Source organism: Perca fluviatilis, chromosome 10 (assembly GCF_010015445.1).
Source record: "Perca fluviatilis chromosome 10, GENO_Pfluv_1.0, whole genome shotgun sequence".
Taxonomy (NCBI): Eukaryota; Metazoa; Chordata; class Actinopteri; order Perciformes; family Percidae; genus Perca; species Perca fluviatilis.
In genome coordinates, this window is record NC_053121.1 from 25,282,510 (window position 1) to 25,310,476 (window position 27,967).

The window sequence follows — 27,967 nt, forward strand, 5'->3', positions numbered from 1 at the left end:
AAATGTTTACTTAAGTGGTTTGCCATGTCAGCAATCCCTAACGTTGAGTTCACAAGCAGAACTGGGTAGGTCGGAAGAAACGGGAAACTGTATATACAGTAAGCGTTTTATTCAGGTTCCGTGAAAGCTGGATGACTCCCTGAAAAGCAATACTGATATTAAATAGATCATAGGTGAAATGGTGCAGTGGCTCAAACCTTTAACTTGAGGCCCCCTAATGTAGCCATCTATTCCTCAAGTTGTGGGCATTTCTTTTGAGGGACTTGACAACAAAAGCAAACCTTTAAGTTATCCCTTTGATCATCACTGTTTATTTCTGCTTATTCAATCCTAAATGTTCTTGTAAAACAGGGTTTTGCAGGAATTTGTTTACATTAACTCGTTCTGAAGAATTCACTAGAAGGGTTTGTCTTGAAAGAGCAATGGGAGTTGCTCTATAATGAAGAATACGTTATGATTTAAATTACAATTGTTTAAAGAACTGTAAGAACTCTATAAGTAGAAATGACTTGGTAAGAAGATTTTTTTGCCCCACATAACGTTAGGAACCACTAAAACAGTGAACTGACTGTGAAATGACGCACATATTTGGAGGCGTGTGTCATAACCACACTCAGCGTTTGTTCCCAAGAAATGAAAACGAGGGTAGCAGCTTTCTTAAAGACCCAAACCCCCAGCTGCTCTCTGTCTTAGTCGGGTCAAATGAGTTCACGTGATCTGTCTCTCCATGATCGACCTCATCATATGCGGTCATGTTCATTGCGCCGGCGCTGTTGTTGTTGACGTTTTTGTTGACATTTTGCGCACATCCATATCCGTGCTCTTCATCCCAGGTCCCCAGCAGCTCCTTCATCTCCAGCGGGGCGTCTCCCTCCAGATACTGCCAGGCTCTCTTTCCATTGTAGTCCATGGCATCTACGTTGGCACTGAACGCTCCGACCAGCAGCTTAATGACCATGTACTGCCTGTGCATGCTGGCGACATGCAGCGGGGTGAGCCCGCCGCTGCCCCGCACGTTCACATTCACCGGGATCCCCGCACTTTCTGCGTATTTTAAAAGTTTGAGCAGAGTCTCGTCCTGTCCTCTCTTGGCCAGCCAGTGCAGGACCGAGTACCCGCTGATGAAATCCTTCCTGGTTATCAGATAGGGGTCCTCGGAGATAAACTCCAGTATGGTTTCATAGTTGCCCTCCACTGCAGACAGCATCCACGCGTGCTCCATCGGATACAAAGCCCAGCCTTCGTCCTGCTCGGAGGACACGCTGTGCGTTTGTGACAGTACGCTACTAAGCCCGCTGTGTGTCTGATTGCTTAAAAGCAACTCTTTCAGGTAATTTTTACGCATAGCGGGTGTGAGCGAGCCTCTCTCCGGAGCCTCCCTCTGAACTCCTCCCGGTGCCGAGCTGTCAGTGACTTCCATCTGCCTCTGCAGCCTCGACCTACGCTGGAAAGCGCTGGGCAAGACATACCGAGAGAGTCGCTCCACAACGGTGCCCTGTCTGGACATCCCGCTGCCGTGGGTGGCATTACTGACAGCTGATTCAGATCCAGTGGAGTCACATCCATCATCATCCGATCTGCCCTCATACATGCTGCTTGGCTCCCTGCACGCTGAGTCCAACGCTACTTCCTTTATTTAGACAACACCCCGACGATATTAATGTCAAATTATAAACTCGGGACGGTTTCCCTCCACTCGACTCATTCAGTGTCCTGGGAGGAAAGTTTATTTTTAATATACACATTTAAATGCAAACATGTAATTGAAAGTTTAACGTCTTGAGAGCATATAAACCCAACTTCTTCATGTTTATGAGGCTGCTGCCACGCCAATGTAACTCACCTGTTCTGTCCTAACAAGCGCACACCGACTCACGTAATCCGTGACCGAGGTTGCAGTTGTAGCGACCATTAAGCACTTCAGTCCCTGTCAAACGTTATAGGCAAACTGATAGTTATTTTAAGGTAGTCGACCAAATAGTTGGCTATAGATATAAGCCGCTATCTTCCTCATTTCCTCTAAAGAGGAACTGAAACAAAGTTCATTCTAATCTCATTCTCAGGCATAAACCAATGGCGAGAATCCCTCACATGTGACCACTGGTGGACTTCTAAAAAGCAGGAAGTACAGCTCATACTTTCCTGACAACTAACTATAACTAAAACTGCAAACCAAATAAAAGTGATAGCAGGGACAGATCTAAAAAACAACCTTTATTTCAGTAAAAACTTATAACATGCATCAACATTCAGTCCATAAAAGATTCTGGAGGAAGTTCAACAGTCAGCTCATCGAGTGTTTGAAGAAAGGCATCCAGCTCTGAGCAATGACCTGGAGATTGGGGGAGAGAACAGGTTAATGATAGAGTAGGTTAAATATACCTATAGTTAATGATACATTTGTAGTTTCAAACCAAACATTTGTCCCAAATGTAATGACTACAGCTGCCAGACAATTGTTCTTATTTAGTGCTGCATGTTAGAAATCTGTCCATTATTCACATCAGACAGGTTAACATTGAATTTACTAGAACGGTTACTCCACATAATTGCAACTTCTTTATATAGCACCAGGGTTACAAAGTGCTTCACAAATATTACAAAATAGGGCAGACCTTCACAAGCAGCAAGGAGTGGATCATTGTCAACCTAAGTAGAGCAGTCTCAATGCTGTGTTTTGTTAAAAGCCATATTGGAACTCTTAAAGAAATAAAAAATTTTAAATTACATAATATATAAATATAAAATTTGCAAGTGATCAGATTTTAACCACACTTTAATATCTGATGATTGTAGACAAATTTGGCAAATCAATGTTTTTGTGGCAATCCTGGATTTCTTTTAATTTTCTTCAATATGATGAAGTACATTGAGTTGTCACGTATTTAAGGTTATTGATTTCATAAATGATTGTTCTAGAAATGTACAATCACAATGATCAATTTTGTAGCATGAACTTACATATGCTGATATACGATTTTATCCACCCTGTGCTTCAGTTTATTAAACTGACAGATAATTTTAAAAAGGTTTTTCCAATCCCCAAACAATAAGTGTACATCCAGCCCTAATAAGAAGTTGATACCTGAACGTGTTGGCATCTTTACAGGTGACAGGTTTGGGAGTGGAGCAATCATTTCCAGGTCCTCCTCACACAGATGTGGAGCTTGAGGGAAACAGGCCAGTCCAGGCAGCGCATAGCTACTGAGAGGAATCAAATCCTCAGGTATGCTGTACTTTTCAAACTCTGGAGAAATATACATCAAAACTCTCATTTTAAAAAAGCCACATCATGGGTGAACAAACTTTACACATATTGAGTAATTAACATGTTTGGCATGTACATGTTTTCTGTAGAGGAGCCTAAATGGGCAGAGTCCTGAGGGAAAACCATTAATGGACTTGAGGAAGCAAAACTAATGGGATGCTGCAGTGGGAAGTACAGTGCCTTGCGAAAGTATTCGGCCCCCTTGAACGTTTCGACCTTTTGCCACATTTCAGGCCTCAAACATAAAGATATAAAACTGTAATTTTTTTGTGAAGAATCAACAAGTGGGTCCCAATTATGAAGTGGAACGAAATTCATTGGCTATTTCAAACTTTTTTAACAAATAAAAAACTGAAAAAGTGGGGGCGGCAAAATTATTCAGCCCCTTTACTTTCAGTGCAGCAAACTCTCTCCAGAAGTTCAGTGAGGATCTCTGAATGATCCAATGTTGACCTAAATGACTAATGATGATAAATAGAATCCAGCTGTGTGTAATCAAGTCTCCGTATAAATGCACCTGCTCTGTGATAGTCTCAGAGGTCCGTGTAAAGCGCAGAGAGCATCATGAAGAACAAGGAACACACCAGGCAGGTCCGAGATACTGTTGTGGAGAAGTTTAAAGCCGGATTTGGATACAAAAAGATTTCCCAAGCTTTAAACATCCCAAGGAGCACTGTGCAAGCGATAATATTGAAATGGAAGGAGTATCAGACCACTACAAATCTAAGGGCGACCCGGCCGTCCCTCTAAACTTTCAGCTCATACAATGAGAAGACTGATCAGAGATGCAGCCAAGAGGCCCATGATCACTCTGGATGAACTGCAGAGATCTACAGCTGAGCTGGGAGACTCTGTCCATAGGACAACAATCAGTCGTATACTGCACAAATCTGGCCTTTATGGAACAGTGGCAAGAAGAAAGCCATTTCTTAAAGATATCCATAAAAGTGTCGTTTAAAGTTTGCCAAAAGCCACCTGGGAGACACACCAAACATGTGGAAGAAGGTGCTGTGGTCAGATGAAACCAAAATCGAACTTTTTGGCAACAATGCAAAATGTTATGTTTGGCGTAAAAGCAACACAGCTCATCCCCCTGAACACACCATCCCCACTGTCAAACATGGTGGTGGCAGCATCATGGTTTGGGCCTGCTTTTCTTCAGCAGGGACAGGGAAGATGGTTAAAATTGATGGGAAGATGGATGGAGCCAAATACAGGACCATTCTGGAAGAAAACCTGATGGAGTCTGCAAAAGACCTGAGGCTGGGACGGAGATTTGTCTTCCAACAAGACACTGATCCAAAACATAAAGCAAAATCTACAATGGAATGGTTCACAAATAAACATATCCAGGTGTTAGAATGGCCAAGTCAAAGTCCAGACCTGAATCCAATCGAGAACCTGTGGAAAGAACTGAAAACTGCTGTTCACAAACGCTCTCCATCCAACCTCACTGAGCCCGAGCTGTTTTGCAAGGAGGAATGGGCAAAAATGTCAGTCTCTCGATGTGCAAAACTGATAGAGACATACTCCCCAAGCGACTTACAGCTGTACATAAAGCAAAGCAAACTACAAGTATTATACCTAAGGGGGCTGAATAATTTTGCACGCCCAATATTTCAGTTTTTTATTTGTTTAAAAGGTTTGAAATATCCAATAAATTTCGTTCCACTTCATGATTGTGTCCCACTTGTTGTTGATTCTTCAAAAAACATTACAGTTTTATATCTTTATGTTTGAGGCCTGAAATGTGGCAAAAGGTCGAAAAGTTCAAGGGGGCCGAATACTTTCGCAAGGCACTGTATCACTTCTGATTGAGCAGCATTTTATAACTCCAGCTCATACCTGAAATGTGATTCAACAGCTGATGTGTTTTTTTTTTCTGCATGACTTTATAAACTGCATTACTGTAAACATTTTAAATACAAACTTCTTTGGTAGCACCAGAAGCACTACTAAAGGCATCATAATTACCTAGTGGGTCATAAGGGATGAACTTTTCAATTTCTGGATATTCCTCCACTTTGGAGTTTTGGCCTGAAGCCTGTTTGACTTTAGTTTCCTGTAGGGAACACAACATTACAGCTATAGAGCAAATATGTCACAGTATAGCTTCACATTACTTTTAGTCTTTTGGTTATTCCAACCTGTGGCTTTAAGAGTTTCTTCTCTTGTGGGTTGACAGCAGGGGTTAGGATTTTTTTGTTGACAGCACCAAAAACCTTACGACCAGATGGCAGAGGAGTGTGTAAGGTATTGGCAGTCATAGGAGATATGAGTTTCTCTGGTCGGGGAAAAAAAACAAAAAAAACACAAAGAATAATGCACATTTCCACATGGACCAATATTACTGCAAGAACAAAAAATATCTCAGGACTAGGTTGGCATTTCCATACCTGGAGCAGACTGAAGCCGCTGTCGCATCTTCAGAGTAGGTGGATAAAGACATGCATTTTCCCGCTCTGCAAAGATTATGTCAGCCATTTTATCTGAAAAACAATCGGATATTAGCTACTGCAACACCTTACAAGTCATGGAAGAGACTGTGGCAGACATTTTGACACATTATAGCAAGAAGAGCACCGACATATTCACAGGGCCCTGGTATTGTGCATGCAGGCTCATGGGACACTTAAATAAAGTGAACTAAGCCATCATTAAAGGGATAGTTCACCTATAAAGGAAAGAGCATACTTTTTCCTGTTTTATCAATCTACATTGGTTTTGGTGAGAGTTGCCCAATGTTGGATATATCTGCCATGGACAGGTCTGCCTTCCATCGAATATGGCACTAGCTAGAAATAATTCCTACACGAAGGTCTGTGGATTATCTTCAGTAACCTGGTCACGATTTCTGGAACGAAACCTTGCCGTTTCAAATTTATTTTTTTGTTGGCGCTTTGAGCTTTACAAGCCAAGTGCCATCTAGTTTCATTATATTTGACAAAAGGCAGACATCTCTACAGCCCATATCTCCAACACTGGGCATCTTACACCAAAAACAAGTTAGATTGATAAAGGCACTACAGAACAAGTAAGGGGAAAAAAAAAACTGTCCCCTTAAGGCTTTGAGCGCTAAATTAAAAAAACCGAGTAAGTTAGCAGTTTTGTACTGTTGTAGCCTACAAGTAACGCCAAGGCACCACTGGGGCTTTGATTGTCCATTTTCACTTTAACATTTTTATAGACAGACCTTAAAATAATCATTGGTTGCATTCCAAAATGTGTGAATGTTCAGTTTTGACTTTGGACATATTTTGACAGACAATCAAGATCCACTTACTAGCTTTTAATCTGTCACGGTCTTAATCAACACATAGCTAACTCAGTTATCACAACTATGCCAACCAACTCCATCCACTTCTGTTATAAGAGCACGCGCACTTCGTGTTATTAGGCTCCAAAAACACATTAGTTAATAGTTCTGGCATTTTTTTCCTGGATCAGACTATTGGAAATTAAAAACTAGCTAGAATAAAAAGATCCTTTGGTTCCAATATGGCAGGTAACGTTAGCCAGCCTGTGTTTACTCAGCATCGGACACTACACATTCAAAGTAAAGTGCAACTAATCGCCAATCTGGGAGTGTTACAGCACTTCGTAGCTGTAGCTACTGATAATGAAGGACACTGATCCTCTGCTGAAATACTATACATCTATGCTGAACTACAAACTGGCTGACTTTAGCCTCCGTTTTGGGTTTAACGTTAGCACGTTCACTTCACTCTGCTGTCTTGTGGCTACTCTTCAACACTCATTAACGTTAGTTTAATTTTAGTTTGTCATGGCAACGAGTTAAAGACAAGTTAACGTTCCACAAAACCTGTGTAACTTTTGCACACACAAAAAAAAACGTTCGTTGATCATACTGCTAACGTAAAGTTAACAATTACGTCTCTGCTGTTAACGTCAGTGTAGTTATATTTAACGATAGCTAAATAACGTTAAAGTTTCAAAAAGCCAACCTTAACCATGACCAGCCAACCTACTGCCATTTAACAGCCAAATAATGTTAACGCTGATTGACTTGACGTTAGCTTAATTAACGCCATCAATTTTTTGCTGTGCTGAAGCTAAGGATACAAATTAGCTAAATCTTGTCGAAAAAAAGCTAACGTTAAGCTAGCTAGCTTACCTTGGTCATGTCTTCGTTAGTTTATAAAAACGTATATAGGCATGATTCTTTACGGTCTACGATATTAAGTAAGAAAGCGAATTGTCGTTAACGTTACCTCGATCAGGTGTGCTAACGCCGTTGACTGCTCTCCTCTCAGACAAGAAAGTTGTTATGGTCTGAAAATGTTGTGACGCCACCGGCTCCTTTTTAAATTCACCGCCTTCGTCCTATTGGTCGCTGTAGCGGAGGATTTGTGCTGCATTTAGCGCTCCTCGGATAATCCTAGTTCTCGAGTTGGAAAGTCGTCCTTCTGCTGCAATAATAAATTATATAGCTAGGCTATATATATGTTATCAGGGGTTAATGCTAATAAATGTGTTTAGCAACTAAGGTTACAACTTACAACCTAATACCCTATTGCAAATTACATGTGAGCAAAACATATATTATATGCAATATAAGTGCAGTATTGAATACATTAATAAAAAGTTTCTTACCATTGACAGTTACTTTCGTCCGCTATAAATCCTTGTTGTTGCGACTTGAGGGGGCATTCATTTACCCGATTATTTCGACACCACATGAATGCAGCATTAAATGGAGTTTTCTTAAAATAATTTATTAGGTACGACCGAAGCATTTATGAATTTAGTCCCTGTAGATTATCTAACGTTGCGACGAACGAATTGATGCCACTGTTTCTGTATAATCAATCTTACTTGCGTGTATGGCTGTGTTTATGGCTGCCTCTTATACAGTCTATGGTCATATATAAGTTAATTGTATCTATGGTGTATGATGGCTGCACCTAATATTTTGAAGTCATATTAAAACATCTTTGTTGCGTTCAGTTTTTCCCGTGGTTTAATCACAGCTATGGGTTTAAGGTTTAATTGCCACTTGCTGTCTATGCTTGCTGCTGAATAATAATCTCCTTTTGTAACGTTCAATGACTGTGGTTCACTTCCATTCGCACTGGACGACACCATGAAGGCATCCTGTGGGGGAGCTCAGTAGGTAGCGCTCATTTCGAATCATAATTATAGAAGATTTTTTTTATCAAAACACGAGCCGGAGTGCACATCGCGTTGACAATGAATTCGAAGATTTTCATTTAAATAAATGTCTGTTAAGTCATGTATCCATCTATCGCTGAAGAAGGTACAATGGGTCTATGGCCCACTGATTAAAATATTGACATATTTACAGTATTACCAGCTTGGTGTCTGGCGCAATGAGTCATTGGTCTGGCGTGACAATTCCAGGAACAACATGTATTATAGTTTTTCTCCACACACACACACACACACACACACACACACACACACACACACACACACACACACACACACACACACACACACACACACACACACACACACACACACACACACACACACACACACACACAATTTAACTATGCACACAATTTTGAAAACTGAAGCTCATGTTTTAACACAAGACTGCTAAACGACCAGCACAGTGTCATAGTTTTCACTAAATAAGGACATCTTAAGGATTGCTGACTTTATCTCATTGACATATATATTAATCTAAACAACGCCTTATCACAGTATCGTACAATCGGAAGATAGCCTGTTAAACAGTGGTACATTCCCACTAGGCCATCTTCCGGCGTAACTTCCACGGTGCAGCTTCCTTTGCAAACCAGAGAGAGCAGCAGAGGTTTCGTCCTCCAGCTAACAGCTACCATGGCGTCAACCGAGATAGCAAGGCAAGCGGTGAGTAGCCTATTTTACTCAGGATGCCATTGTCACTATCGACACACACCTCTTGAAATGTAGTTTGCTATCCTCATTAATGTCAAATATATAATTTTAGCGTTACGTAAGTAAGTCAGGCCCAGGGCTGCTCCGTCATAGCTTTCTGTAAACATCTTAATTTCAGTATTTTCATGTTCGTAAGCTAACGCCTGCAGATTTCCTGTGCTGATATTGCTAGCTTAAACTACCTTTCAAACGAAATGCGACTTTTTGGCATGAACTATTTTAAATACTGTGTAGTAGACTGTGTATTAGCTCACGATAAACCGATAATAGAGCCATCGGTAGGCCATTCATTCTGAACGCCCCCATTTCAGCACAGCTACGGTGCTCATTTCCGTTATGTTGTTTCATGTAAATCCCGTTAACTTTCAGTCGGGCGTTGTCTAATGTTCATAGAAAATATGGACTCAACCGATTCTAGCCGGTTATTAGCATTTAGACCCTGCAATTTTACAAGCTTGTGTAAAGTTTGGTTTTTGTTTAGGGTGGTAAAGGAAGCCACTACACCCAGAAAGAGTGCTCAGAATAGCAAGGTTTTACAGTTTGATATCCCTTGCGGCTCAATGAATGAAAACCCGCGGTGTGTAACTTGGCTGTGAGTGTCTTGAAAAGCAGGAATGGTTTCAGGAATGTTGCACTTGCAGCTGAAGAGGAAAGGCTGTTTGTTCAGTCACATTACCCCCAGTTTTCCAAATACTCCCTCAGCTGTTTAAACCCAGTTTCAACTATCCAAATAATCCACAACTGCCCAGTACCGTCAGCTTGACCAGATATTTTAAATTGACCCTCAGACGGAATGTTTTCCTCCTCATAGCCACACTGGAAAGCCGCACTGTGTTATGTTAAGCCACATAATGGCTGGTTGGCTGAGGTTTAGCTGGTCGAGAGCTCTTGCTTCGCCATATAATCTAAATTCTTTGCTGCACCTCATAATGTAGACGTGGGCTGCAGAAATGAGATTTGCAGAGATGGGGATACTCTCAAGCAGCCACATGCACCCACACCCACACACATGTAACACCAGTGCTTTTACACATTGGTGTTTTGTGTCACTCTGGTCCAGACATAGACTGTGTACAAACAATGTAAAAGTAGAGTCTAGGGAAGTGCAAACAGCCAAAAAGTCAAAGTGATACCTCAGAAACACAGTGCTGGCTATTTAAAAAGAACTCTTATTTTGTCATTATTGTCATTTCAAAACTATCAGCTTTAAATTTTATATTTCTTGGCAAAGCCCTTTGTTGTTTTTACAGTTATCTTGATATGAACAGCAATACCTTTCCATATATGTACATTGTGGTTTGTAACTGTCTCGTCTGCAGGAAGAAAGTTACAGCTCAGGAAACAGGAAGTGAGCAACAGTGCACCTCTGAAGCATGCTCTGAAGTCAGTCTCAAAGACTAACATGATCAAAGATGGTGGAAAGTTTTAGCCTGGGAAAACCCTGACGAACTTCCGGCAAATTTGAGATTTGCTCTGCAAGTTCGTCTGGCCAAGACCCATTCAAGCCCATTTCCAATTTTTCCAAATCGAGGCACCAATCACAACCGTTGAGGCGGGCTTTACACGATGACAATAACGCAGCGACATTGAAGCGTCATCTCCTTCATCGCTCTGATTGGTTTTTGGACTATCCAATTGCGCCCAGAGGCATTTGAGCGGCGTCCGTTGGTGACGCCCCTTTGGAAACGGGCTGTGAATGAACCTTCCCCAGACCCACTCTCAGTTACAACTGCATGTTTGCAGGCGTGAGAGCAGAGTGCCTTAATAAGGCATATCAATGCATATGGTGGTCCGTGATTGATAGTTATTTACCTGATGTTTTATGTTTATTTCTTGTGTTTTTAGGGTGAAGGTGCTCGTGCTGTCCCTCTGGCAGGCCATGTCGGCTTCGACAGCATGCCTGACCAGCTGGTCAACAAGTCTGTCAACCACGGATTCTGCTTCAACATCCTCTGTGTTGGTGAGTATGTCATGCATGAAAATGCACTCTCCCAGGCTAAAATGATTTATTTGCTTTAATGAAAGTCAGGCTTTTCCACAAGATGCAAAGCACATTGCTAGATTCCTTTGGGCCAGTCAGCATTGGCTACCATGATTTGTTAGATGCTCTGTGTTCACATAGAAAATCAGGTAGTTATTTCATTTTAGTATGATTTATCAGTATGACTGTTACAAACGTACAGTACAAGCCTTTTACAGGATATGTAAGAACAGTTAGAAGTGTTTGCCTGTACATCCGATTTGTATATTGACAAAACAAGTCACTTCCGCTTCATTATGTGCTAGGATTATTCACTCAGTAGCCAGTTTATAAGATGCACCCAGCTAAAGTTTATGAAATCTAATACAACAATTCTGCAAAAAACTCAAGCTTTATGGAGGAGATGAAGTTCACTTTGCGTTGAAGCGGTTTTAGAGAGGCGCTGATTCAACTTTATGGTCATTTTAAAGGCTGTAGTTTGTGGTGCTGTTTTATCATTTGTGTTAACACTGAGAGGCGTCTCTAATATTTTTCCACTAGATTTGTATCAATGAGTGCTGGCTAGAACTTAAGATGTTTAAGTTTTTGGCAATGTTGCATTACTGCCTGCCACACACAGTCAAACCATTTTTTGCTATATAGAATCATGTTGCCTCAGGGGCAAATAAATCCCAAATAATCACCAAGCAGCAATGAAAATGAGTAACCAATTGGTTGGCAATGTTTTCTTTCTCTGCCTTTGGTTAGTTTTTCCCAGTACATCTTCTAATTTTACAGAGAGGAAGACATGACGCATACTTTAAGCTTTGAATTCTTGACAGATATTTTATAGAAAATGTTTCTGATGGCGATGCTCCAATTTCTACTACTTTACTACCAGTTAAAGAGCAGTAGCGAATGTTGACAATTTCTATTTTTCTAATACCTTGTATGTTATCTATTTTTGTGATATGTTTCTATTTAGAGGTCTACTACAACGTGTGTCTATATTTCAAAGATTTTGAAGAAAGGGAATGCATAGTGGCCATTTTTAGTGGCATGGTTTTGACTCGCCTCCCAGCTGGAAACTATTTAGTGGATACACTGAGTCCCTTTATATTTGTGTAACATTGTAACATTAGCACATCTATAAGAATATGGAAGCAAACATGATGCAGAAGACGAACAACAGTCTTTGTTGCAAACTGTAAATGCTGTGACTCACAAGTGCAGCATTTCAACGTACAAACATTACTTGAGGCAAAGTCATGTGATCTTTGTTTTGTTTTTAATTTGGTTGTAGTCTAAAATTCCAAAGAGGGAATCAAAAGTGTGGAGTTAATTGTTTCCATTGGGCGAAAAGATGACTGACATTTCTGCATAGTGTTATTATTACGCTATTTATGATTTCAGGAGGTTTGAATGCAACCCTTTCCAGTTTGTCCCTCTGTTTCTGCAAACAAGATGCCAAATTGCCTTCAGCATGAGAGACTTTTACTTTGGATTCTGAGGAAAAGATGAGACATGTGTAACATACAGAGAGATCCTAAAAATGGGCTAACGTGCTTCGACTGTAGGTCAGGCTGTGATGAATAAAAATAGAATTTCTTACAGAGGGAGCTCTGTATCTGAGTCATCACAGCCTCTGAATGATGCCTTTGAATGGATGTCAAAATACATCAGCAAATAAGCAGCAACTTCTGCTGTTTTTGTGACTGTAAGCATTTGAAAATGATATATTTAGTTTGGAGCATCTTCAAAATATCACATTTAATCTACGCTCACTTCAATAGACACTTTTTTTAGGCTTCCATTAAATAGGTGGTCAATACAAGTGTCTGATGAGCTTGATCAATAGGTGTATCGGAAGCTGACCAAATAAAAAAAGGGTCAGTATAATCAATGTTCTGTTGGTTTAAGTATGCAGGGTGAAATGATAGACATTTCCATGTACTGTAAGTCAAGGTAAAGAGGACAGTTTATAGTGAAGGAAACCAAGATCAAGGTTCGTAGGATCCCAGTAACATGATGAATTTTCTCTGTTGTCTAGGCGAGACAGGTCTGGGGAAGTCCACCCTCATGGACACGTTGTTCAACACCAAGTTCGAGGGCGAGCCCACCCAGCACAACCAGCCAGGAGTCACGCTCAAGTCCAACACCTATGAGCTCCAGGAGAGTAACGTGCGCCTTAAACTCACCGTCGTCAACACCGTGGGCTTCGGAGACCAGATCAATAAAGAAGACAGGTAAAGCAGTCTGGCAACTGTCACGTCATTAAGAGAAAAACTGGATGAAACCGTACCCTTAGGATGTGGAACCGAGTCTCAGACAGTTTCACAGTGTCAACTTTTACAACTTTTTCTGGTGTTAAACAAGTTTTAGCCGCTGTAGACCACTGTATTTCATCAAACATAAAATATGAAGCTTGCCATCCACAACTTAATTGCTAACTCTGCTCCTGAGGTCAGTTTAGGCCGAGATGTCATCTGAGCTCCAGCTCTGTAAGCTCTCTATAGTGGGAGCGCTGCGGTTGTTTCTGATTTTTACGCTTTGTTCAGTATCAAATTGCCAATCGTAGAGGAAATAACATGAGCGCATAGTCATGGGAACTGCCACTGGCAGAGTATCCTCCGGTATATAGACAAGCTGTGTGTTCCTCTGTGTTTGTGTCTGGTCATGTCAGCTGGAAGGGTAAAGCTGTCCTCAATGTATCCCCTCAAACATATTTTTGTCCCTTTTCTGTAGTTTGTATCTTTCTCTGTTTTGCAAGTAACGTTTAAATAATTATCCAATTAGTGTGATTGAAAATGAAAATGAATTGACTCTCTTACTTGGATAATTGGCAAACAGTATAGCATGTTAATATTAAATATTACTTGTAACAACTTTTTTCAGTGGTTTAGTTTAAGTGATATCTTTCACTGGTGACTGATGACCAACTGAACACAAATCCCTCGTAAAAACAGTGGCCACATAATATTTCCCAACTCTAGGAGTTGATGAGGATCCTCTAAATGCTTCATTAAACAATTACAAGGCGCACAATGGATTACGAGGGTATAGGGCCCCACAAAATATTCCAAGTGTGGCCACATGTGAAGGAGCATTTGAAAGGGGTCTGTGTGTCTATTTCCAACTAGTGTTCACCTTTTCATATACTGTCGGCGTGAAACATAATGTATTGTTTAGTAACTGGACAGGACAGGTGCTGATAAAGCAGTGTATTCAAAGAAAAAGGATATGCTCAAATAACTTCCCTGTTTCTCCCTTTTCTGACAGCTACAAGTCTATCGTGGAGTTCATTGATGCCCAGTTTGAAGCTTATCTACAAGAGGAGCTGAAAATCAAGCGCACGCTACACAGTTACCACGACACCCGCATCCACGCATGCCTCTATTTCATCGCTCCCACAGGACACTCGCTCAAATCCCTGGACTTGGTTACCATGAAGAAACTTGACAGCAAGGTGAACTTCACTTAATCACACTATTATCATCAGCCAGACGCTTATTTTATGTCTCAAAGTTTCCAGTAGAATTATTTTTTGTTGTTTGTTGAAGCTGGGGGATAATTTATTTCCACAATTTAGACACACTTTCCTTTTAATTTTAGTTAGGGTTTAATAATGGCTCCTTTTTAATATAAAATCATCATACAGTTTATTTGCAATTGTGCAAGATTCACAAATTGAATAGCCATGCTGTCTGTATTCTTATTTTTTAACATTAAGTGAACGGGACCGTTGCACTGCAGCCGAATGATGTTAAAAAATAACTATTATAATGCTTACGGACATAGATAGACTTACTGTAGCATGTTACAGCTATAATGTAGGTAAATTCTTTGGCGCTGCATTGTTGATTGCAGCATTTGATTTATCTACTCTAGTCATGGGTCATAAACCTTTTCTAGGCCATCTGCCTGCATGCAAATTGGCTCTGGTCTTGTTACTGCGTCGGTGTAGGTCAGCTGTGTAATGCAGTCGGCTCAGTGACTGCAGCCTCGTTTTTTGTGAGGGCCTTTCCACAGTAGCTTATTTGCATGGACCTCCTGGCTTTTGTACAAAGAGTCGGCTCAGTGTTTGCCAAAGCAGCTGTGCCCTCTGGCAACTAAGTGCTCACAACAGCGTGATCCAGAGCAGAGCCTCCTCTGTTTACACATTCACCTGGGGGGGGGGGGATTGGGATTGTGTAGGTGACAGGGCTCGTAGAAAATTCTTGTGTGGGAGGGAAATGTCTCATTTTTCATCAGTCAGTTTTAAGTGCATAAATAAGAATGACCCTGGCTGTTTTTCCCCTGTTTGGGTAATATGGATGACATGAATGTTGTTGAAATAATTTGAGTCTGACTATTAACTCCATATTTGGAAGGCATTTAAGTGATCTGGAGCAGGAGCTGGAAGCCTTCTGCTATCTTTGCTGCCTTTACAATTTGTTTTTTATCTCTGTGCCTAAGGATGTGTAATTGTTTGTAATACACAAAGGCCTGGAGCTAGAGAGAGGTACTGTGTTGTGTTGAAAAGATGGAAAGAGCACAGGTTATTTAGTACCCTTTCCTTTAATTAATTGTACTTTTAAATTTGTACTACAATCCTGGGCAACCAGTGATTTGTAAGGGCCATAAAAATGTGTATTTTATTTGGTTACTAAACCTGAATGTTGTTCAGCTGGAGCTACTATTTCTAAAATACCTAAAAAATAAATAAAAATACATCAACTCTTTTCCAAATTCGGACTACATAAATGGTGGTGAGTTAAAGCAACACTAGAGAACTTTTGTCGCTTCGGTCCCCCTACAGGTTGGAAGCGGAATTGTCCATTACATTACATTATGCAAGTTTGCCAGATCGGCTAGCGCGAGCTGTAGTTCCAATGAGACAACCTGTAGGGGGGACCGAAGCGGGAGAAGTTCTAGTGTTGCTTTAAAGCCCCAGACACGCCAACCCGACGGCCGACCGTTGGCCTGATCAGTCGGCCTGATCAGTCGGCCCCTCCAGGTCCAAAAAATGCCTTGGGACACACCGAAGTGACGCCGACTTTAGCGTACGTTCTGCACGTGCGTGAGACGTAATACGTCTCCATAACAGCAGGTGGCGCTAATCTGTCCAATCCAAATGAAGGCCAACGGCCCCTCCAACGGACCAACGGCACGGAACGCACCGAACGGACTCGAGTCATTGACCTCGCCAGACTGTCCGACGGCCGATAATCGGGTTGGTGTGTCAGGACCTTAAGGTTACCTCTGACAGACAGCTGGTATTTAGCTGCATATCTGAAAGCATTGTCTGCACCTTGTCATTGTGTCACCCTACATTAAATCTCTCCACAATTTTTAACTGCAGGTCAATATTATTCCAATCGTTGCCAAGTCGGACGCCATCTCCAAGAGCGAGCTGGCCAAGTTCAAAATCAAAATCACCAGTGAGCTGGTCAGCAACGGGGTGCAGATCTATCAGTTCCCCACTGACGACGAGTCTGTGGCAGAGATCAACTCCACCATGAATGTAAGGCTCGCAACCAACTTTCTATCTACATCGTTACTTAGTTCATATCCTACCTCTTTCACACCAATGACCAGGGTTGTCTGATCAGGGTTCCACCCTTCTTTTAGAAATTCATTCCAAGCTAGTCAACATGGGTACATCCCTGGTCATGGCAGTTCAGAAATGACCTGGGTCACAACCTGGGAGCAATGCATAACAATTACCTTAAGTGCTAGAAATGGGCGGGGCTTTACATGTCATATTCAGTGAACAGCTTACATCACATAACTCTAGTCCGGCTGTTTACCACAAGAACTAATGTTTTGTAGCTACTTGAATCTGTCATTGTACAGTAGGGAGAGAGAAATAAAGCGTATTTAATGATTGTTTTCACAGTGATTACATTCTAAAGCACAAATAAATAACCATCAAACACTTATCAGATGATTTGTGCAGACTGATTTCTCCTCTTTATCGCAGCAGCTGAATAAGGAAGTAGGTTACCCTGGTATCTCTTTCCGACCATTTTAAGAAGAGGGAAGAACATTTCTCTTTGTTTGATATCATTAATAGTAAAGCTGGGTTTTGCTGTTGGCTTCACAACTCCATTTAAAAAAAAAAAAAGACTGAGAACAAAAAGAGAGAGATTTGCTCTACCCAGCAGCCGCACTGAACTGCAGGCTGGAGGCGTGTGTCTGTAAGAGCAGCAGTGCCGAGAGAATTAAATTGAACCTATTTGCTGGGCTTTCCCTGTAAAACTCCACTAACGCTCTCGAAAGGTTGAGTCAACTTTGGAGAGTGAACATCCGGGCACTCCCTGCCTGCGCACTGCATAGGGAAGGAATTGAACCGCTCCACTCAGCTGTTGTTGAAGCTGCCTGTGAACAGTGAGACAAAATCTATGTAATTGTTTTTTCAAAGTGTGCAGCGACCTGTGACGACTGCCCCACTCTCATTTCTAACCAATCCCATAATTTGTCCCGCCCCGGCTGTTAGCGACCCAGGTCGTGCACTATTCACATTGAAATTGCCCCTAGTCATACCCTGATCCAACCCACCTCGCGACCAGGTTGCGAGGCCGAGTAGATTGTTGAGGGTTAACCCATTCAAACACACAGTCTACCTTGGTATAACCCTGGTTGAGCCCTGGGTGTGAAAGGGTTATTAGAGTTGATGTGGAAGATCATGTTGGTCACACTGAATCTTCCTTCTAATCCTAAGGAAGTACAGTGGTATACGCAACCTTTTTCTTGCTGGTAAGTTTTAACATAAATTCTGTAATGCGTTACCGGCATAAACGACATGCGATGTAGAACAGACGGGCATCGTCCGTGTCTGATCAGGCTGTCAAGAAGCCGCCCCATGTAGGGAGGAGTGTGTTCAGAGCAGTACAGTCAGCCAGCTCACTCTGCAGGAAGCCTGCAGTGTGGGAAAGGGCCTGTGTTTACTGACAGATGAGCCAAGGCTCACTTAGCTGTTTATGAAGTCTGATATGTGGCAATGCCTTAACTCTCCCTAACTGATTGCGTTAGACCGCTTTCTGACCACCACTCTGTTCTTTTTTTTTTTTTTTTTTTTTTCTAAAAGATTATTTTTATACGTTTTTTGACAACATATGACAAAAAAAATCATCACCCAAAATACAAACGGAAGGGGGGGGGAGGTAGCCAGTTTCTAAAACATAGTGGATTTGATGTTTTCCACCACTCTGTTCTGATATCAAGTCATACATCCTCCTGTCAGAGCTGTTTCTTGGTGTCAAAATGCTCTTAATGGTCAGGTTAGGTAATGAATATAACAAATTATTTCTCTCTAAGTGATGTTAAGCTGCTTAGGAATGTATCCTTAAGCCCAGTTCAGACCAAAGATTTGCAACGAGACAAAACCGTTTTAGAACGTTGCAGGGAAAAGTTTCAGCGGTCTGAACTGGCCCATCTCAGCTCGACTAAAGCCAGCTGACTCAGCTGGTCAAGTTGCCAGTGGCTGGTTTTATACCAGTATACCAACTTTGCTTTCCCCTCTGCTCCACAGAGTCATTTGCCATTTGCCGTGGTGGGGAGCACAGAGGAAGTGAAGATTGGGAACAAGATGGTGAAGGCCCGGCAGTACCCCTGGGGGACGGTGCAGGGTAAGCCTGGGTCACATCCTGCACAGGAAATGAGAGCACGCTCCCTCTCGTCAGAGCTGCTGCAGCTACTCCCTCCCCCAGTATTCCTCCTCGGCTCCAACAGCTGCTGCAAACATAGCAATGTTGATAACTAGTGTTAGATAACCTCATTTAGCTTCAGCACCCTCTCTGCCATGATACTATACTGTATATTAGAGCTGCAGCAGCTCTTAGCTCTCACAGATTTAGGAATGTTATGTTACTGACGATGTTTCATTTGATTTGTTATTGACTTACTTGATCAATCCATAACAGAGTGGGTGTAATGTATTACAGATAGATTACACTGATCTGCTTTTAAGCTTTTTGATACTTTTCCAGCCAAAATAGTTGCCGATTAATATTATGCCGATAGACTAATAGATGAAACTAATTTTATAATCAAATTTGGTTTTAAAATGTATTATTGCCTATGAGGTTAATTTGAATTTTATCATTGATTTTAGGGTGTCAACATTCACATCCAATGATCTGTGTAGAAATTGTATCTCCTTTTACATAAACCCCCTGAGGGTAAATAGGGCTACAATTTCTACACTGTTTACCCAATATGGACATAAACACCTTCAAACATCCCCAAAGCTGAAAGTCAGCACTTTAACCTCACAGTCATTGTTTTATTTGAAATACAATGTGCTGGATTACAGCCAAAACAATGAAAAACATATTACTGTCCTAATGCTTACTAGCTGCACTGTATAATATTTCTGTGTGGAGGCTTTATCTGACATTGGGTCTGTTTACCACAGACTGTGTGCGTGCATGTGCACTCACATGATGTCCGTGGGGGTGTGGTGCTCAGTCGAGTAACAAAATCAATAGGCCACAGGACATGAACACTTTTCTGTTCTGACTGGGTCTGTGAAATACTCTCTCAAGTTATAATACATTAGATTATTTTCTGTAAATAAATGTAAACCTTAATTGATGCTAGCGTTTGTTTCAGCCACTGTACGCTTATTGCAAATTACATAATCCGTCATGAATATGTTGACATCTGATGTGTTGAGTAAAACATTCATGTGTCACTGTGTGTGTCTCGCACAGTTGAAAATGAGAATCACTGTGACTTCGTCAAGCTGCGAGAAATGCTGATCAGAGTGAACATGGAGGACCTGCGAGAGCAGACTCACACGCGTCATTATGAGCTCTATCGCCGCTGCAAACTGGAGGAGATGGGCTTTAAAGACACAGACCCTGACAGCAAGCCCTTCAGGTAGTAGACTGGAGACTGCTCTCATACTGCTGGACTTGTGATTTTATTATATCATTTTGCTCTCCTACATTGTTTTTTTTTTTCTATGCTGCTCTCTATTTCATTTAGCATTTTTCTGCATCCCATTTACCATTGAAACCTTTTTATTCTTTTGCTAGACACCAGTTGGTGTCTGCATCTGGTGTGTTGTACAGTGCATAGTTCAGTGTAATGTTTTTGTTCATTTTCATTTTTATTTTCCTGTGCCAGTCTTCAGGAAACATATGAAGCTAAGAGGAACGAGTTCATGGGTGAGCTGCAGAAGAAAGAAGAAGAAATGAGGCAAATGTTTGTCCAAAGAGTCAAAGAGAAGGAGGCCGAGCTCAAAGAAGCAGAGAAAGAGGTACAGTCGTTAAACGCGGATCCTACACCGTATGGAAATATGATGTGCATTACCTGTTTAAGGAAGTTTCTGCTCTCTGTCTAAAATGACACAAAGCATCGTTTCTTATGTCACCACCACATAGCTGCATGAGAAGTTTGACCGTCTGAAGAAGCTCCACCAGGATGAGAAAAAGAAACTGGAGGACAAGAAGAAGTCCCTGGACGACGAGCTCAACATGTTCAAACAGAAAAAGACTGCTGCAGAGCTTTTGCAGAACCAAGCCCAGCAGGCAGGGGGCTCCACCACACTCAAGAGGGACAAAGAGAGGAAAAAGTAAGTATTGTTCTCTTCCTCCTGTGCCTTCCTTACGTCTATCCTTACATCTGCAGGTGCAGGAGACCACTTCCAGTTGTATACGGATTTAAAAAGTCTGGCTACTGTGAAGCTGGGAGCAACAAGGCCACTTATTATTACAATGACATTTCAGGATGTTGATCATTTGCCAAATGTTGTGCATTAGACTTCGCTGCTTGCAAGCAACATACAATGTAGCTGTATCCTGATAAAAATGCAAACTCTTGGAGCATCCATTCCACTTTGTGCACATGTGTGCTGCAGACAGAACTTACATTTTCCTCCGTCCCACTAATATCATCAAGCGCTTAGTGGCTTCTCTGTCAACACTCGCTGATAATCTGCCTGATATTTGCGTAATTGAATGCATATATTAGTTAAAGGCTCTGGCTAAGCCTCTGCTCTTTATTTCTGAGAGACCGATGAATGCTCCAGTTTACCCTCCATATAATAACAGAGAGCACTAAATTCCACGCTGACCAGAATTCATAATTTTTCACCAATGTGGAAAATTAAGAGGAGCAGAGAAAGGGAGTGACTGTCACTACGTTTACATGCAGCCAATAACCCGTTCAAAACCGGAATATTAGCAATAACCCGGTCGCGCACGGCCATGTAAACACCGGCAAAAACCCGAATATGCTCATATTCCGTTTTTTAGAAACCTGAATATGCTACCTGGGTTACCCCTTTTTATAACCCGAAATTTTTGTCGTGTGTCGGCATATCCCCATCAAAAGGAACGTTGATTTGTGTTCTGCGCATGTTCTATTCACAAGGAATGTTGGTCTTTTGAGTAGAGGAACTTCTTGTATGCGCCAGAAAACATAGTTATAATAATAATTATATACTATAATAATATATGTCAATGCAGAAAACCTGCGCGCAGTATAGCGGAAGTAAACAAGAAGTAGAGGTAAACATGGCGAGACGCAGCACAGCACCACACTTTTGAAGCGAGGAGGAAACCAATTTCTTTATTAGTGTGGTGAAAACCATGAATATAATGTCTTTTGTTGACGGCAGAAAGTACCGAGATAGTGAGATTTATAAGAAGGTGACCGAAAAGTTATTGCGTCTTAAGGTTGTCCGTAGGCTACGTCCAGACGCTAACCGTGCATCGCCATTTACGTCGGGATATTGCCAATTGATTACAAATGCCATGTATACAGGAGTAACTCTCTCTGCTCACGCATGTAAATGGGTTATTCCGAATGTTTCAGAAACCCGAATAGTGACCTTAACCTGACCATAACCCGAAAATTGACAGCTTGTAAACGTAGTCAATGACTCGCTGTCCTCATTTAGATAGTTGAAAAGTAGCCAACTGTGAGAAATCATCATGATGAACTTAAATACTCTGAACAGATTTGTAAATAACTTTATTGCAACTCTGTTAAAAATCATTGGACAGTTCCATTAACTTGAAAGGAAGCTGATAAATGAAATACTTTTTTAAAGATCACAGTTCATAATTGTTTCAGTGGAAACTATTTGACAGTTTTCCTCACAGTGGCCACTCCTCTGGTTTTAAGGACTCTACAGTAGAACTCAAATTTCCATATTTGTTTTTCCTGGTATATCTGACATTAATTGTGTTGTTTTTTCCAACAGTTTATATCAATAGTTGATACAATCATGAGCGTATGAGACTGTGTCCAACATGTTTTGTGCTTGGAGGCAGTTCTTTGAAGCCATATGTGTTCATGATGGTTCTAGTGTGCTGTTGACATTGTTGTTAGTCCCTTCATGTTGGTAATCAACTCCTGGTTTTCTGTTGAAGCTGATGTGATGCCGTGCCTGTTAGAAAAGGAAGAAGACATTTGCACTGAAAGGTTTTTGTTGCTTTATTTTCTTCCCTTTTTAATCTTTTTTCTTCACAGCCACTTCTTCTCTTTATAAGCTCTGTCTGCAAAGTTTTTCCTCCAAAAAGGGGCCGCTGTGCAACTTTAGCTTTGTCTGTGGATCACTAATTAAAACCGACTAGAGAGTTCTAAGTGTAAACAAGGATTATTTGTCAGTGTTTTCTTCAGTTCCTGGACGACACAGTAATTGATTGCTGCTTGTTGTGTAGCTGTGAATCTGTCCTGTGAGTGCATGTTTCACCTATGTTGCATCCATAATGTTTTCCAGTTAACTCCTCCCACATTTGCTGCATGCTGCATGGGGCATCTTTTCTGGTAAGACACCACCGACTGAATCTAAAAATATAAATGAGGTATCAAACTTTTAACAAATGACATGTACATGAGTAAAGAATTACTGTAAAATGCAAGTCAGAAATAAATCATTACCCAAATCAAAATTTAAGAAAACAATTGAGAGAAACTGGACACTGGATTAAAGGTCCTAAAACTGGCAATGTTTCTACACCACTGAGTGTTTGGAGATTGAATCCGTTCTGCTGATACTCTCCATCTTTTTCCTTCATTGACTCTGACATCCTGCACCTGGCCTAAGTAGAGAACAGGCTGTGCACACCTTTCTGCATCTCCACATTATAATTTATCCTTAATCAAATGAACCTTTTGAAAGCCATTAAAACTAGTATTTAAATTCTAATGCATTTAATTTGCTCCTTAAAGTCATTTGAAAGTGTTACAATGTGATAAATGGGCACAGTAATTCACATATTTGAGTGTTGCAGGCCTACAGTATATCATTGGTAACCTCTGTGTCAATCGTATCCTTGAGCTCGCAGTGTTTACCGTCCCTGTGCCAGCTTCTAAATCAACCAGTTTATTAGCTCCTCACACACCCATTTGATATACTGCCCCATCTGCCTCCCTAAATCCACAACAGTCTCTTTTTTGTGGCTCTCCGAAGTCTGTCCCTACCCGGCCCTGCAATCACACAAAGAGCCATTCAAAGCTGAACTGAGACTAACTGGTCACATCAGAGCAGCAGAGCAGCCTCAGGGCCCATCTCTGTTTGTAGAGATGACATGTTTTGTTGATCTCACAGCCATATGACGACCCCCTCTGCCTCCCTTCCTTGCTTGAGTGGATACAAAAGCCAAATCCACAGAGAGAGATGTTGTAGAGACTCAACCACTGGGGAGGGTAGAAGTGAACGAAGACATCTGTCTTGCAATCTGTAAACTCCTCAAGCAGCTCAGGACTGTTGAAATGGATGAAAACAAGCTGCTGTTTGATCAGGAAGACTAATTAGACACATTGTTTAAAGCTCAAGGGCGCACCAAACACCCTTTTATTACTGTAGTATTACTGTACTTTCACCCTAACCTCTTCCCAACAAACCTTTTGAGTTGCCTTGAAAGCACAATCTCCTCTAAGTGCTGTCTGGTCACTAATGTTGATGTGATGTCACCCATGTGTAACAGTGTGTGTCGTGATGATGTTTTAACTCAAAAGAAAGCAATAACAGCCCTTCTCTCTCATTTCCAGCTTAGGATTCCTGTAGAAAAAGTGCTTCCTTGTGGCCATCCTGCTGTGAATGAGTTTCCACCCCATCATCCTTTTACAGTACCCCATCCCCACCCTCACCCAACCCCCATAATTCAACCCTCCACAAGCCCCCCTGCTCTCTGGAAGATGCTGGGCATTGCTGTCAGTTTGACATCACTTTTTTTTTTGTTTTCTTTTGCTGAATGATGCTTGTATGTTATATGGGTTGTACAAGCAATTATTCAGCTTGCCTTTTTATACAAATTTACAAATTAATGCATTCCACGTTTGTTTTATATTAAGTGATTAATTGCATGATGGAGTGAGCTTTTTTAAAATATTAACATACATGACTACTGTTGTGATGGGCAGAAATGTGTTGAGGGTAAAGTGAAACATGCATCAGATGCTGGCACCTGAGTATGCATGTGTTCAAAGATCTGCAGTAGATTACAGAGAAGAAAGAATTAAGATAGTTGAGGACTAATGTGAGGATGGATTAAGTTAATGATCTACTGTATCTTCAGATTAAAGGACAGTGATGAATACATTGCGTTTCCTGTGACCGCTTCACAATAAAGGCCACCCTGTGTTTCGCCAGTTGAACACTTTTAAAGTGAAGCCGCAGCAGTGGGAAAGTAGCTGTAACTTAATACAGCTCTGATCCAGCTGTAAACAGTGAAACTGATATCAATATGATAAAATTACAGTAATGCTGGATTACATGCATGCATGCATCTTTTCCTGCTGAGTGCGTGTATCAACATTGGGAATGGCAGACCCCGCCACTAACAATGTAGACTATAATTACAGAATGTAAAAACAGTTAATGACCGTTGCAGACTATATATAATATCAACAAGGGGATTTGATTTCATGATATTCACTGATTATTATCTCAACCATATAGGCTTCCAATAATAATTGAATTTGAGACTTGTTTTTGGTATTTATGTCCCTTTGCTGATGCTGTTTCACTTTAGCCAGATGCATGAGTAGTTGTTAGCCTAATCTCTTTGCCACTTCTCCCATACCTCATTCATTGTCATGCGTAATGTGCATACTTGTATTAGCTTTCACATTTGCACTTTTTTTTTATACACAAATGTGATGTTTTTTAAGTACATATTAATGTCAGTGCAATTGTAACTTTCTTTTTTATTTTATTTACTATCAAGGCACATTTGAAAGTAATCATGATGTCCTGCAGGGACCCGTGTTTGTATCAGTGTTACACATAAAATAAATATTCTCTCAAAAGAAAATAAAGGCCAATTTTTCACCAAATATTACAACTGTGGCCATAATCATTGTGTATGACAAATATTGCTGTAAATTAGGAGATTAGATGAAAGTTTTAACTCCACATGGGGTAATTGGGTATGCTTGATTTGCATGATGAAGCATCTCAGTGGATTGTCGTTAACTGGAGCCATTAATGACAGTCAATGAATGTTGATGCCATTAAGTGTTACTTTGATGATCTGATCAGTTATTCCTTGTTTTTTCACCACAAGGTTGCTTGTGTTTTCTAATGACAGAGAAAATTGTTTAGTATCTAAGACATTGCTGCATAAAAAACACTTTCCAGATGATACCACGGTCAAAATACATCAAGAGAAAGCGCCATTCCCTCCTCATAATCCTCAGCTCACTGGTCTGTGTGGTTTCACTTTCCTTTGCAGTAATCCCTGGCTCTGCACTGAGTAGGTCCTCAGCCCTCAAGCTTTGCTAAGGGACCAGCTTTTGTGGGTACTGAGTACCTCAAATGTGACCGGAGGCTTTGTGGACCCCACCCTTCAGGGTTTCTTAATCATTACCTGCTCTGCTATAATATTGATTCATGTGTATCTGTGTTTCACTGAAGCTCTAACATCACCCTCAGCATTCTAATTCTAGCTTTTTGATTTGCCTCTGCTTATGTTTATATGTGCACTGTTTTGTTTTTGTCTTTTGCTGTGACTAACACCTTTTTCACTTGATGGAGATTATATGCGCACTTGTTCATTTATTGTCACATTTGGATAGTTACTAAAAAGTGTCTCATAAATTAACCAGACAAGATGACAACCAATGTGGTTATGATTTAAATCAAGTCACAGTTTAAAAAGCATGCAGCATCATCAGTGGGCACAATATAATCTTGTGATTTTATGCTTAATGTGTTGTTTGAACAGCTATGATCCCAGGGATTTTATCACCTAACTTTGTATTTATGATTATCAAACCTTTTATCTATTTTCTAGCTGATATCAGATGCACTCCTAAATCTCAAGCTTGACTCATGTTGTTTGGAAGTGTTTCTGCTTTGCCCCCTCTCTAACCGCTGGCTTTCTCTCTCTTTGTCTCTTTAGCTTCTTTTAATCTGTCTTGACCACCTGAAGAGGGGATTGCAGCTTCAGCAAGAACTTAGCACCCTTTACCTCTTCCTGTTTTTTCTCGCTGTATCCACCCTTTTTTATTCTCCCCCATTGCATCTCCTTTTGTTGAATATGGCCTTATGTGGACTCGCATGGTATTTCTGAACACCTAGTGAAGCTCTAAAACCCATGCAGGTTGGGAACCAGGCAGTTTATTATGTCTTAATGTATATAAAGAGACTCTTGTAGTTAATAGAAGTCATCAGCTGGGGTTCACACACATTTACAGAACTAATAGATGAAATCATTATTCGATCTTCACTGGAAACAAAATTGCAATGATCTGCACTATGCACTCATCTTTTCAATAAGATTCTTAATACAAAGTGCACATTAAGATAAAACGCTACTGAAACATCAAGGCTTGCTGATTAAAAACAAACTCATGAAGCCCTTAATGCACTGTGTAATGTGTTATGAATATGAGTAGTCATGTTGTTTTTATTAAATCTAGTTCAGTTTGAAATGAAAATCTCCTGATTCCTACATAAACAAGAAATAATTACATTAAGAGTCATACTCATGCAAAAGCCAAAGCAATATTTCTACTTAGCACTTCATTTGATGGTGCCCATGTTTACATCTTAACTGTTGAATACCATCGAGGTCGCATGTAATGGACTTTTATTACACATTGTGCTTTAATATTCACCAGCCTATTCTATATTTTTTGCATGCATCTTTTTATTTAATTACCGCTGTGATCTTTGACCTTTTGACCTGCTTGTTTTTATCCCTAATAATTCAATTTTGCAGTCTATTTTGAATTCATTGCTGTTTTCTTCAAATGGTGCATATTATTAATGTATATTTGCTCTGTCCTATGATTTTAGCTTCCTTTTTTGCCAAATAGTAGTATAAGATGGAGTTGAACTGAATCCCAGATAGGAGTATTAAACAGGATACTCATGCATTTGTATAATTTATAAGGATATATTTTGTGTATTGAAGTGGAGACTTGTTGTTTATTACCTATGACCTTTTGATGTGACTCTGAGTGTAAAGTAACATTTTGGTGTCAGAAAATGGCAAACATTTTTGTAGTATCAGTCATCACCTCTTGTAGTCAAAAACTCTCCCACACTACAAATAATTAAATATTTTACTTTAGTTTGATTCCATTGATGTACATTTTCAATAAAAAAAAAATATGATCCAAACATATTAAGCTTTTGTCTTTTATTTACAGTGTTGTAGGTTTATGGGGAAAATGGCACTGTACTTTTTGTGGGCTGTAAAACTGCTGACCATAATCACTTAAAATAGCCTATGAGTATGAAAACTGAGGCATGTTCAGCAGAGAGACCTGGACAAAATGTCAGCACAGAGTAGTTAGTTAATTAATTTACAGCATTCACATATAGCACAAAAAGATACAACATGAGGGGCATACAAGAGAGAAACCGGACTTACATTTCCACG

The 27,967-nt window shown here is 40.6% G+C and overlaps 3 protein-coding genes across 9 annotated transcripts; 1 reads left to right on the top strand and 2 right to left on the bottom strand.

The window, feature by feature from the left end:
• Positions 1 to 291: 291 nt before the first annotated feature.
• On the bottom strand, positions 292 to 2,056 carry sowahd (sosondowah ankyrin repeat domain family d). Its single transcript, XM_039813251.1, has 2 exons — positions 1,844 to 2,056; positions 292 to 1,713 (listed from the first exon to the last, which is right to left on the bottom strand). Exon 2 carries the CDS (start codon positions 1,589 to 1,591, stop codon positions 614 to 616), a length of 978 nt encoding a protein of 325 aa, XP_039669185.1. The 5' UTR covers positions 1,592 to 1,713; positions 1,844 to 2,056; the 3' UTR covers positions 292 to 613.
• A 139-nt stretch (positions 2,057 to 2,195) lies between these two features.
• Positions 2,196 to 7,625, bottom strand: pttg1 (PTTG1 regulator of sister chromatid separation, securin). Its single transcript, XM_039813252.1, has 6 exons — positions 7,501 to 7,625; positions 5,665 to 5,757; positions 5,416 to 5,552; positions 5,243 to 5,330; positions 3,086 to 3,247; positions 2,196 to 2,332 (listed from the first exon to the last, which is right to left on the bottom strand). Exons 2-6 carry the CDS (start codon positions 5,750 to 5,752, stop codon positions 2,250 to 2,252), a joined length of 558 nt encoding a protein of 185 aa, XP_039669186.1. The 5' UTR covers positions 5,753 to 5,757; positions 7,501 to 7,625; the 3' UTR covers positions 2,196 to 2,249.
• Positions 7,626 to 9,097: 1,472 nt separating this feature from the next.
• On the top strand, positions 9,098 to 27,709 carry sept6 (septin 6). Of its 7 annotated transcripts, XR_005640445.1 has the most exons (12): positions 9,098 to 9,127; positions 11,021 to 11,135; positions 13,186 to 13,381; positions 14,415 to 14,601; positions 16,477 to 16,638; positions 18,649 to 18,745; positions 19,832 to 20,000; positions 20,250 to 20,382; positions 20,507 to 20,697; positions 22,502 to 22,553; positions 22,852 to 22,898; positions 24,126 to 25,417. XR_005640445.1 is itself a non-coding variant. In XM_039813258.1 (11 exons), exons 1-10 carry the CDS (start codon positions 9,098 to 9,100, stop codon positions 22,853 to 22,855), a joined length of 1,284 nt encoding a protein of 427 aa, XP_039669192.1. In that variant the 3' UTR covers positions 22,856 to 22,898; positions 26,480 to 27,709. The 7 variants fall into 7 exon arrangements, 6 of the variants coding, with proteins under 6 accessions (XP_039669192.1, XP_039669193.1, XP_039669191.1 ...); XM_039813258.1 differs by lacking the exons at positions 22,502 to 22,553; positions 24,126 to 25,417 and adding an exon at positions 26,480 to 27,709; XM_039813259.1 differs by lacking the exon at positions 22,852 to 22,898.
• Positions 27,710 to 27,967: the final 258 nt, after the last annotated feature.